Raw genomic sequence first — 13,472 nt, forward strand, 5'->3', positions numbered from 1 at the left:
CACACCTTTTATTTGGAGGAAGTGAGACAATTAAAGGAGAAATTGTTGAATGAGAGAACCAGATCAGCCAGATGGAGGAGAGTGGTGGTGGATGGGGATTGTTCAGACCTCTGTTCGAGGAAGAAACAAAGAGCTTTGAGGCCATTCTAGTGAGCAATAGAGGTGTAGAGGAATTGGACATCCATGGTGAGGAGGGGGCAGTTTGGGCCGGGGAATATGATATGATATAGGACATCGGAGGAATCGTGGATGTAGGTGGGAAGAGACTGGACAAAAGGAAAGAGAATGGAGCCAAGAATTTGCACATTCTCCCCTCGTCTGCGTGGGTTTCATCCGGGTGCTCCGGCTTACTCCCACAGTTCAAAGATGTGCAGGTTAGCTGGATTGGCCATGCTAAATTGCCCCTTAGTGTCAGGGGACTGGTTAGGGTAATAATGGGGTTATAGGGATAGGGACGGGGGGGGATTGTGATCAGTGCAGATTCGATGGGCCGAATGACCTCCTTCTCCACATGAGGGTACAAAGCCGAGTCCTTTGCTGAGTACAGCACACTCAGCCTCAGAGAGGGGAAGGTCAAAGGGTATGGTGAATAAGCAGCAAGGGTTGTTAGGAGGGATAGGGTGCAAAGGATGGGAGGAGACAGAGACAGTCGCTGAGGAAGGAAACATGGCTCTGAAAGCGAGTTTTGGTCAACACCTTGTCAAACACCAGGAGGAAATTGGAAAGCAATGACAGTGCACAGGGTGAAAGAGACAAAAATTCTGTCAGAGAGAAGAGCAGTATTTCTTCAGGGAAGGCATTCCTAGAAGAGAAGTGACAATGAGTTAAACACTAAGATAAAAGCAAAATACTGCAAATGCTGGAATCTGATACAAAAACAGAAAATGTTGAAAAATCTCAGCAGGTCTGACAGCATCTGTGGGGAGAAAATAGAGCCAATGTTTTGAGGCTAGGTGACCCTTTGTCAGAGCTGACTTGCTCTTATAACACAATGTCCCTATAGGATTAGTTGAACTTCTGGTCAATGGTAACTCCTGGGATGTTTTTGATGAGTGAATCAAGAATCATACTGTCAAGGCAGATGGTTAAATTCTCTCGTTAGAGATCATGGTTGCCTGTCAATTGCGTGGTGTAAATGTTATTAGCCACTTATCAGCATAAGCCCAAATATTATCAGGCCTGTTGCATGTAGGAATGGACCAGTTCAGTATCTGAGTAATTGTCAATGGTATTGAGCACTGTGCAATCATCAATGAATAATCCCACTTCTGACCTTGTGTGAGAGGGAAGGTGCTTAATGTAATAAAACATAGCAGCATAATAAGACAAAAATTAACAGTGATCCAACATTAGAGGGTGACCAAAAGAACAAAGAAATAGAAGAGAATCCTAGAGTTCAGGGATTAGACAATGAACAATACAACAGCCAGTGGAGAGAAATGCAGATTGCACAAGAGACTAGAAAGTAAGGATTACCGACTTGTCAGAGTTGTGGTGCGGGAGGAGATTAGAGATAGGGATAGCAAAGTACAAATGAATTTGAACATGGCAATGAGAATTTTAAAATGGAGGCATTGTTGGATTAGGTTCAAGTTTGATGCCAGCTGAGAGAACATTGGAAAGCGATGAAATTTTAAAAATACGCATGAGGGATTCAGCAATAGTTGAACTGAGGCAGGGCAGAAATAATTAAGATCTCAGCCTTGTATCTCATTCTAGGTTCAATTAGATTCATCAGAAAACTGCCTGAATAGTCTTGCTAAATCCAGGTAATGTACTTTTAAACAAAAATAGGGAAAATTATATAGACAATCTTTCCAGGCATTAAAATTTGTGTAACCTATTTTTAAGAATTGCCAATTACCATGGTATTTGAGAATATTAAATCAAAATATGTCAGCTTTTTTCACTCAACAAGATATTTATCCATATAACTGACAGGATAAAAACTTATCTGCTCAAGATATCTTTTACAAAGGATTATGACAGCTTAATTGCTTTTGAGGGAGTTTTCTGGATATTCTATATGAACAATATGTTTGATAATCAGTAGAGGTTGAACAGTTTAGACCTTTACTCTCTATAGTGTTTAGAAGAATGAAAGTAGATGTTAGTTGAAATATACAAGATATTAAAGGGGATTGGCAAGGTAGATATAGAGGGGATGTTTCCTCTTGTGGAGCAATTGAGAATGAGGGGTCATAGTTTTAGGATAAAGGGTTGCATATTTTTAATAGTTAAGAGGAATTATCTCTCTGAGTGACATGAATCTGTGGAATCTGCTATGTCTGAGTGCAGTGGATGCTGAGACATTCAGTAAATTTAAGGAGATAGATTTTTAATTAGTAATGGGTTGAAGATTTATGGGAACAGGCAAGAAAGTGGACTTGAGGCTGAGACAAGATCAACAATTATCGTATTGAATGTCAGGTGTGATGACTTCAGCCAGACTAATGAGCTTGGCGTGCTAGAGTATGAACTACCTGATGAGTCTTCCAGACGGAATTTCACATTGGCCCAAAGTCCTCCACCGGGTCAGGTGCCCTACAACATGTACTGCCTCACAATGTTCTCCGTGCCCTTTTCCACCGCACAGAAGCAGTGTTCGGGCTGCTGCTGCACACCTTTCATTACCGCGTCCTCGCCTGTTGTATAGCTACACCTTGGGGGTCTTGTTGCCACCAGGTGGCGGAGGTCCCCAGTGGAGGTCCCTCTATAGAGGGATCTCTCCCAATTATGTTGGGGCCCTGGGGTGGAGGGTGTTGCACGCAGCAGTGCCGTACAACCGTAGGTTCTTTAGGTTCACGGGCTTGGCCCTTCTGTAGTCTTGTGGAGTCCGTGGACCATGCCTACATTTCATGTCATAGATTGCACACCCTTTTTGTCTCAAACACCTTTTATTGATGTTTTGTTTGCACTTCAATCCCAAGCTCCTGTTCTACAGGCACCTGGTGCAGAGAGGGGTGGGTCAGGATGACAATCTTCTCGTGAACCTGCTGCTGGGCCTGGCGAGGTGCGCCATCAACAGGTCCAGGCAGCGAGCAATCGACAGGGTCATCCATCCCGACTGCCTGCCCCTCTACCGCGGCTACGTTCGCGGCCAGGTGTCCCTGGAGAGGGAGCATGCGGTGTCCACGGGCGCAGTCAACGCCTTCCGCGCCCGCTGGGCACCGCAGGGGCTGGCGTGCGTTATAGACCCTCACAACCACATTTTGATTTAACGTTTTAAGTTTCCTTAGGACTTTGGTTTCTGTTTGGGCCGTTCCCCCCCGCTTCCTTTTTGGGGGGCTGCCCCTCTTAATTTGTCCCTAAGTTAATTTGAGTTGGTTTTTACTTGTTTAGCTCACAAGAACTACCTGATAAGTCTTAATTGATGGTTAAATCAGGGAGCCTCATGTGCCCTATTTAAAGCAGCTGTGTCAGACTCCCAGCCTGCATTCAGCAGGAGCAACTGGAGAGCTGGTTGTGTACAAATGTATGGTGTAAATAAAGTAACCTGGTGATGGGACTTTTGCCTCCATGGAATTATTACAGCAGAGCAGGCTTAAGGGGCTGAATTGTCTACTTCTGCTCCTAGTTCTTATGTAATGTATTCAATATTTCCAGAGCCACTTCCAATAATACTCTGGGATGAAGATTATCAAACCCTGGTGATTTGTTAGCCTTTAACCCCATTAATTTCCTCAGCATAATTTTCTGACAAATATTAGTATCCTTCAATCCCATTCTCTCATTAGAATCTTGGTTTCCCTGGGAGATTTTTTTTGCTCTCTTGTGAAGACAGAACCAAAGAATATGTTCAATCCTTCTGCCTTTTTTTGTTCCACATTATAATTTCCACATCTTCTGATTGTCTTCACTAATCTTTTTCTCTTCCCATAGAAGATTTTACTATCAGTTTTTATGTTCCTTGCAACTTTACAGTCATGCTCCATTTTTTCCCCTCTCGGTGAAATTTTTTGTCCTCTTTTGCCAAATTCTAAATTGCTCCAGATCCTCAGGTTTGCTGCTCTTTTCTGATAATTTTATACGTCTCCTCTTTGGATTTAATATTATCCCTAATTTCTTTTGTAAGCCATGGTTGAGCACCTTCCCTCTTTTATATTTGCACAGGAATAAATAATTGTTGTAATTCATGCACACTTTTTAAAAATCTGAACATTACTTATCAACTGTCAATCTCTGTAATCAGGTTCCCCAATCTATCTTTGTTATTTCATGCCTTATATCAACATAGTTCCCTTTATTAAGAATCAGAATCCTAGAGTCGGATTCGAAGACTTCACTTTCCATCTAAATGAAGAATTGCATCATATTATGGTCACTCTTCCCGCAATAAGATGTTAGTCCATCCTTGCTCATTGCACAGTACCCAAACTAATTCTCCATTTGTCCTCTGGTTGGTTCTTCAATGTATTGGTCTAAAATGCATCACATACACAATCCAGGCACTGTTCTTCCACTATACAATTGCTAGATTGGTTTGTCCAATCTATGTGTAAATTAAAGTCATTCAATTACAATTGTAGCCTTACTGCAGGCATCTTGATTTCTTGTTTAATACCTCCCCTGATATCTTCATTACTGTTTGGGGTTCTCTAACAACAAGCAACAATGTTTTTTATCCCTTGGTGTTTCTTATCTCCACCCATGCAGAATGCACATCATGACTCTTCAAGCCAATATACCAACCATGCCAACGCACCTTCTTTCCCTTTTTGTCTGTCCAACTTAAATAATCGTTGGTAATCCGGTGTCTCTGTAATTGCAACTGTACCATAATTGTTTTTATCTATTGCTGCTTTTAATTCACCAATGCTATTGTGAATGTTGTGCACATTAAGACAAACCTTTAGACTTCTCTTTTTAACCTTGTTAGTCATTTTAGCTTTACTTTGCATCTTGATCCATTTCTATTTTCATTCTTAATCTTTCTACCTTCCACTTTTGCTTCTTATATTCTTTTCTTGCCTTTTGCTTCTATTCTTGTTTCTCCTTCCTCTGTCTCCATGCTCAGGTTCCCATCCCCTTGCCATTCTGACAGCACCTGCAAACATTCCCCGAGGATATTAGTCCTGGTCCTGCTCAGATGCAACTCGTGCTACCTAACCAGACCCACTTTTCCAATCCAAGGAATCTGAATCCCTCCCTCCTACACTATTTCTCCAACCACATATTCATTTGATGTAACTTATTAATATTACTTTAGCTAACATGTGGCATTGGTAGTAATCTAGATATTACTATCTTTGAGGTTCTACCTTCTAATTTACATCTTAACTCCCTCTATTCTGCTTGTGGGTCCTCATCCTTTTTTTAACCTACATTACTGGTAGCAATATATACCATAATCAATGGCTATTCACCCTTTCCCTTCAGAATGCCTTACACCACTCTGAGATATTTTTGACCCTGACACCAGGGAGGCAACATACCACCTTGGAGTTTATTTTGTTGCCACAGAAGTGTCAGTCTGTTCCCCTCACTGTAGTCCTGCCATTCATCTTCCTCCCCTCTTGTGCAGCAGAGCCACCCTCTGCTAGCAATTTGATTCATTTCATCTAATTTCAATAAACGTCTGAATGCACTGATGCAGCAAAATCTATGGGGTCTGATGACATCTTGAACGTATGTCTGAAAAATTGTGCTCTATACTAGCTGTGGCTTTAACTAAATTATTTCAGTGCAACTCCAGCACTAGCATCTCCACACCAAAGTGGAAAGCTAACACTTGAAAGGTTTTCCTGGTATGGTGCCAATTGAGTGAACAATTAATAACTATTTAAGGGCTCATCCTGATACTTCTGATTTAATACAGTGGCATGCAGGGGACGTAACAGCCAGGGTGTACGACAAAAAAACTTTGGCATGTTTGTTACCTGGTTCACAAGTGGATCCTTTCTTCAAAGGCACTCTTTGCCTTATCAGGGAATCCGGCCTCGGGGAGTGCAGGAAATTCATGACAGCCCTTGTTGCCGATCTCCATCCTCTACTTTTACCCACATGACCTGCTTCCCAACTTCATTCAGTTATGGCCTTGGTCTCTCCTCAATAAGAGGCCTCAATGGTGAAGTACTAGCAGCAGCCACTCCATTTTGGGTAGCACTGCAATTCAACAGATCTGCTGACCTTTGATTGATGAGCAGCACTTGGCAGGCGCGGTGTCTTTGATCCTGCAGAAGGTAAACCACTGACTGTTACGTGCCTAATTAGCACAAGTGCAATGGGACTTTTTGGAAAAAAAAATGAAGGGCAGGTTTTACCGTGCATTTTGCCCTATTGCGGCAGGAAGTAGCCTATTTTCATGCTGGGAAATAAAAGTCCCTCCATTTTCAACAAGGTTTCCCATTGAATGCTTGCCATGAAACCCATTGCAGGGATATGCTGTCATGGGACAGGAAGATCCTGCTGGCCAAAGGTTTTCTTGTGTTTCAAAATTTCTGTCTGTATGCCTCAGGAACCAAGTCGTACTCATTATGGATAGCTTTCTTTACTACATAACAATCTACAGATACCGCTTCTGACAAAGATACATTTGGCCCACCAGCCCTACCTGCAGTCTACTTGGTAAAAGTATGTCCATGTTTCTTTTGGCAATTTCATCTATTCAGTTAACATTTCAATAGAAATGAAGACTTTCTACATTGCGTTCCTCAAATACTTGTATAAATTAAAGTACTTGTATAAATTTAAACATTTCCCACTGGGATCATGTCTAGAACTATGTCCTTCCTTAACCTGCTCTAGTATTTCTGCTTTAATGTCAGTATTTGAAGCTGAAAGTCTCTCTTTTCCTCCTTTTCTTTTTCTGCCATTGCTAACTTCTCTGTTTCCAACTCCCTTTGAAAAATTTTATCCTTTTGCCTTTCTTTTTCCTACGTATCAAGCTTGCTCATTTCTATTTCTTTCTCTTTTTCCCAAATTTCCAATTTATTTGTTTCCATTTCTCTTTGTAATTGAACTTTAGCCAATTCAATCACCTTACTTTTTAGAGAACTTGATCTGAAGTTCAGGCAACTCTTTTAATTTTACATGTTTCACTACGCTTTCATTAATCTCAACTTTCCTTATCCCTGCAGGCTATTTCCAGTTTATCTGCTAATTCAGTTAACTGATTCTTGGTTACTGTGTGTAAACTAGTCAGATTTGCCTTTTTCATCTTTAGAAAAGTTTGACAATTTCCAATTTATATTCTAACCTGTACAATATACCTCACAGTAACTCCAGTTCGTTTCTCCAGTACCTCCTTATCCCATGTTTTTTTAAGGATTCACAGATAACTCCCAGACAAAGTTTTACTGCTCAGCATTCAGTAACTTGCTTTTCACATTTCAAAACATCCCAACGAATTATTATGGATCAGCATCCAATAATCCTTTCTTCACATTTTGAAATCCTCTAAGGGCCTCCACTCTTGTTACAATTCCAACTGATGTTGTAACTTGGTGGGAAGATCCCAGGATAGAACCCTGGCTCAAAAGATCTTAACTTTTCCTTTTTCTTTTAGAAGATTTGGAGGGACAGAGTCACAGGACAATTAATTAATTTAAACAAGAAAAAAAATTAAACATGAAAAGTTGGATTATAATACAATAGTTTATTCCCAGTTTAGCTTAACGAATATACACATATTTTAAGATCGAGATGGTTGACAGAGTGTATCTTAAGCTAAAATGGTCTCAGTAACACAAAATCCCTTCAAACGTGCAAGCTGCCTATATCAAAATACACACTCCACTCCGAACTCAAATGAATGTCTGGTCTGTCTGCTCGACAGACTGGAGGGATTGATTGTGGACAAGTCCCCAGGACCGGGTGGAATGCATCCAAGGGTTCTGAAAGAAACGGCGGAGGTGATAGTGGATGCCTTGGTGATTATTTTCCGAACGTCGCTGGATTCCGGGGAAGTGCCGGAAGATTGGAAAACAGCTAATGTTACGCCGTTGTTTAAGAAGGGTGGCAGGCAAAAGGCAGGGAATTATAGGCCGGTTAGTTTAACGTCTGTTGTAGGTAAAATGTTAGAATCCGTGATCAAGGAGAAAATAGCGAGGCATCTTGAGGAGAATTGTTTGATAGAGCAGACGCAGCACGGTTTCGTTAAGGGGAAGTCGTGTCTGACGAATTTATTGGAGTTCTATGAGGACGTGTCTAGGGCGGTGGATAGAGGAGAGCCGGTGGATGTGGTGTTTCTTGATTTTCAGAAGGCGTTTGATAAGGTGCCTCACAAGAGGTTATTACAGAAGGTCAGGGGGCATGGAGTTGGGGGTAGGGTGTTAGCGTGGATAGAGGATTGGCTGTCAAATAGGAGGCAGAGAGTGGGGGTCAATGGGTGCTATTCGGATTGGCGGTTGGTGACTAGTGGAGTGCCCCAGGGGTACCATTTATATAGATGATCTGGAGGAGGGAACCGAGTGTATGGTGTTGAAATTTGCTGATGACACCAAGACTGGTGGAAGTGCAAATTGTGAGGAGGGTGTGGAGAGTCTGCAGAAGGATCTAGATAGGCTGGGCGAATGGGCCAGGAACTGGCAAATGGAATTTAATGTTGGCAAATGGGAGGTTGTCCACTTTGGTCGGAATAATGGTAGGAAGGATTATTACTTACATGGCGAAAAACTGCAGCACGCGACGGTGCAGAGGGACCTCGGGGTCCTTGTGCATGAGTCGCAAAAACCCAGCTTGCAGGTGCAGCAGGTGGTCAGGAAGGCAAATGGGATGCTGGCCTTCATAGCGAGGGGGATTGAATATAAAAGTAGGGAGGTCTTGCTGCAGCTGTATAGGGCACTGGTGAGGCCGCAGCTGGAGTACTGTGTGCAGTTTTGGTCGCCGCACTTACACAAGGATATTTTGGCCTTGGAGGGAGTGCAGAGGAGGTTTACTAGGCTGATACTGGAATTGAGAGGGTTGAACTATGAGGAGAGGCTGAATAAACTAGGCTTGTACTCGTTAGAGTTTAGAAGAATGAGGGGAGATCTCATTGAGACATATAAGATGATGAATGGGATGGATAGGATCGAGGTGGAGAGGCTCTTCCCACTCAGAAAGGACAGTAGGACTAGAGGGCACAGCCTCAAGATAAAGGGGGGGCGGTTTAGAACGGAGTTGAGGAGGAACTTCTTCACTCAAAGGGTGGTGAATCTCTGGAATTCTCTGCCCGTTGAAGTGGTGGAGGCTGCCTCGCTAAATATATTTAAGACGTGGGTTGATAGGTTTTTGATAGGCAAGGGGATTAAGGGCTATGGGGAGAGGGCGGGAACGTGGAACTGAGACACGACAGATCAGCCATGATCTTATTGAATGGCGGGGCAGGCTCGAGGGGCTAGATGGCCTACTCCTGCTCCTATTCCTGTTCTTATGGTCTTCTTCTTAAAATCCCCCAAATGGGTGTCACATAAGAGTTTCCAATGCCACTCCCAAAGTAACACACATTAAAACCTCTTTTACAACAATGCTTTCCATCAACGGTTTGTATTCCAAAATCCAGTACAGGGTTTCCAAGTTACATTTTGAAACAAAGTTGCCACTATACTTTTAAAATATAATTCAGCATCCAGGTTTTATAAGTCCCCCTTCAGGATTTCTTTGTCTTCCCTGTTGCAAAAATTCTTCACAATTGGTTTAACCATCTATTAACAGATTATATTACAATGACATTAAATTTTTGATTTAACTCTGAAGTTTGCATTCCCACTTTCACTCTGGTTACTGCAGCTGCCTTTTTCATTCACAGAACCTTGTCATATTTTCCTTTGAATTCTCATCTGAACAATATCTTGTTCAGCTCTGGATCTCTGTTCTCTTAACTTCAGTTTTCCTAAGACATTCTTTCTGTCATAATTCCTTAGTTATCTGGATTTTTTTGGGTATTTGTGTAATCTGCCTCTCTACAGCTTAATTTCTCCTGCCCAGTCTTCACTCCTTGGTGTCCTGTCTCCAACAGCAAACAATTTTTTTGATTTTAATCTGACTTGATTTATTATTGTCACAGGTATTGGTATATAGTGAAAAGTATTGTTTGTTGTGCACTATACAGTAAAAGCATACTGTTCATAGAGAAGGAAAGGACAGAGTGCAGAATGTAGTGTTACAGTCATAGCTAGGGTGTAGAGAAGAATCAATTTAATGCAAAGTAGGTCTATTCAAAAGTCTGACGGCAGCAGGGAAGAAGCTGTTCTTAAGTCAGTTAGTATGTGTCCTGACTTTCATAGGTGGAAGAGAGTTTATCCAGGGGTGTGTGGAGTCCTTAATTATGCTGGCTGCTTTTCTGAGGCAGCAGGAAGTGTAGACAGTGTCAAATGAATGGGAGGTTGGTTTGATTGATGGACTGGACTTCATTCACAACCCTTCGTAGTTTCTTGTGGTCTTGGATAGAGCAGGAGCCATACCAAACTATGATACAACCAGAAAGAATGCTTTCTACGGTGTATCTGTAAACATTGGTGAGAGTCGAAATGAACATACCAAATTTCATACCAAAATTCAGCTAAAAACTAAATTCAAAAGCCTTTCTACCTTAAAAGGGCCCCCAGTCACTAAGCAACACCGAAGTGTTTCTGCCAGCTTGTTTACTCTTCATAATGTAACCCTTTTTAAGCAGAATAGAGGCACAGTTTGAATTGAGCAAAACCCCACACAAACCATTAAGTCCCAGTAGCATCTTAGAAAATCTTTTCTGCACTCATTCTAGTTTAATAATATCCTTTATCCTTTCTACAATAGAGTGACCAGAATTGTACACAGTATTCCAATATGACCTTACCCATGTCTTGAACAACTTCAACAAGACATCGCAATTCCCGTATTCAATGTTCTGACCAATGAAACAAAGCATGCCAGATATCTTCTTCACAACCCTGTCCACCTGTGACTCCACTTTCAAGGAACTATGAACCTATACTCCTAGATCTCTTTGTTGTACAACTCTCCCCAAGGCCCGATCATTAACTGAATAAGTCTTGCCCTGGTTTGATCTACCAAAATGCATCACCTCACATTTATCTGCCATTCATCAGCCCACTGGCCCAATTGATCCAGATCCTGTTGTAATTCTAGATAACCTTCTTCACTGTCTGCAATGCCACCAATCTTGGTGTCATCTGCAAACTTACTAATCATGTCTCCTAAATTCTCATCCAAATCATTAATATAAATGACAAATAACAGTGGACCAAGCACTGATCCCTGAGGCCTGTTAGTCACAGGCCTCTAATTTGAAAAACAATCTTCTACAACCACACTCTGTTAAACTGCTTCATTCAACTGTGTTATGAATGAAACTCATTTTGATAAAAAGATCCCTAACTTGTTAGTGGAAATTACTCTTGGAGGAAAGCATCTTTTCCTCACAAGTATGCAAAAAACAAAAAAAGTTAGAATCTTGTCTGGCTTCATGATATACCTTGGGGTTCTGGTCCAGTATCCCAACAATTACAAAGTAAAGGGATATAGATAGGTTAAATAAGCAGACAAAAAAATTGACAATAGATTGTCATGTGGAAGAATGAGAGATTGTCACATTTGAGGAGGAGATAGGAAGGGAGAGTCATTAGTGTTTTGAATTCTCTATCCCAGTGAGCTGTAGAGGCTGAATCATTGAACCATACATAAATGTAACCTGCAATAAGTGTTCAAGAAAAACAAAATATGTATTTATTAAGTTTTTTTTAAGAGCGCCACGTGCCTTCATTGTATAAGCCTATGTTTCCGTACCATTGTCGCTCAGAATGGCACAGAGCCCACAGATCAAGCTTACCTATTTAAATAGCTGTGAAAATCTGGAAGTAACTGAGGTGACAAGGGATAAGTTACTTGGTGGGCAAGGAACAATGAACAAATCAACTTTGAATATATGAATCTATAGCCAAGTTGTACTTTTAGAAGATTGTGTCAAATAGGCTTGTGTCATTTGGTGGAAAATATCTGAGTATAAAGATTATTTTGTAGTGACATCTTCATGGAGGAACAAATCCTTTAATATCCCAACACTAAAAGTGGCAATAAGTATGAACATACTGTCATTGTGAAATTATCAATATTAATAGCAATATTCCTTTTCTTTCAATTTTGACACATTAATGAAACATTTTAGGATCAATAATTACTATTGCTTATACTGTTTTAAATAACAAAATTAAATACTTTCACTATAGTATTATGTTATTTGGTTAGGTAATTTTCCTTACCTGCTCTGCTGTATCCAAAGCATTGTATGTGCAGTCAGCAAAGATTTTAATAACTTCTAAGAACTCCATATAGATCTGCTGTACCATTTGGCCAAGGAGATTTCCTCTCACGCCACCTACTTCAATTTTTTCAAGCTTTAGGAACTCAACAGTAGTGGAAAATACCTCCTGTATAAAATATTAAATTTAATGTCATTTTGTGATATAGTAATAGTTATGTATTCAAATCACATGACAATCATTTAAGTCTATTATTGCCACTACCTATTACAACTATTGTCGATACTTTACCATCATCATTATGCAACACAATCATGCTAGCAATTTTACAGATCTACCTTAGATGGAACTTCATAAGCTGCATATTTCTATGCACATGCCGACAGTATCATTAATACACTCAGATACTCAACATCTTCCCGTCCCAATCATGGATCTTTCCAATTCAACCAACAGTCTCCACTACCATTACCAATTCCTTATTTGATTTGATTTATTATTGTCATATGTATTAATATATGGTGAAAAGTACTGTTTCATGTCTGTCTATACAGACAAAGCATACCATACATAGGAAAGGAAAGGAGGGAGTGCAGAATGTAGTGTTACAGTCATAGCTAGGGTGCAACTTGATGTGAGGTTCATTCAAAAGTCTGATGGCAGCATTGCTGGGTGACATATGTATTGCTGGGTGACAGTTCCAATGGGTTTCTGGTAGTCTTTTGAACACCCCTCTTTGAACTTTGGTCTCCACCCACCAGCAAAATTATATACCTCATCAGGTTCAGGTAGCAGTCAGTGGCAGGAAATACTAAGGAAACCTTGTGGTTAAAATCCTTCTCTCCTTCCCTTCTTCATATAATTCTGCTGCTCCATTCGGCTCAGCATTCTTCAGCTTAAGCTCATTTCTCTTTTTAGTGCAATACTGTTCAGTACATAATATAGAGCAATAATTTTGCATTAGTTAGTCATACTGTATCAGTAACAATTTCCTCCAATTAGTTTTTGGGAAGACTGAAGCCACTGTTTTGAGCCCTCGCTCCAAACTTTGCTCCCTAACTACCAACTCCATCTCTCTCCCTGGCAACACTCTGAGATCAAGCCAGCCTATTTTCAATGTTTATGCCATATTTGATCCTGTGATAATCTTCTGACCTCACGTTTGTGCCATTTCCGAGACCTGGTTTTCCAAAACATTGCTGGATTTTGTCCTCTCAGCTCATGTACTGCTGAAAGGTTCATCCATGCGTTAATTTCTTCCAGATCAACTATTCCAATATACTTACTCAT

The 13,472-nt window shown here is 40.8% G+C and overlaps 1 protein-coding gene across 1 annotated transcript in view; it reads right to left on the bottom strand.

Moving 5' to 3' along the window:
* The window catches only part of LOC145356565 (dynein axonemal heavy chain 17-like), an 811,195-nt gene that overhangs the window by 694,306 nt on the left and 103,417 nt on the right, over positions 1 to 13,472 (bottom strand). Inside the window, exon 10 of the mRNA XM_080209339.1 lies at positions 12,183 to 12,350. Coding sequence (XP_080065465.1) covers positions 12,183 to 12,350 — 168 coding nt within the window. The remainder of the gene's footprint in view (positions 1 to 12,182; positions 12,351 to 13,472) is intronic.

The sequence above is a fragment of the Carcharhinus amblyrhynchos genome, chromosome 21 (assembly GCF_965287045.1).
Source record: "Carcharhinus amblyrhynchos chromosome 21, sCarAmb.v2.hapA, whole genome shotgun sequence".
NCBI classification, from domain to species: domain Eukaryota; kingdom Metazoa; phylum Chordata; class Chondrichthyes; order Carcharhiniformes; family Carcharhinidae; genus Carcharhinus; species Carcharhinus amblyrhynchos.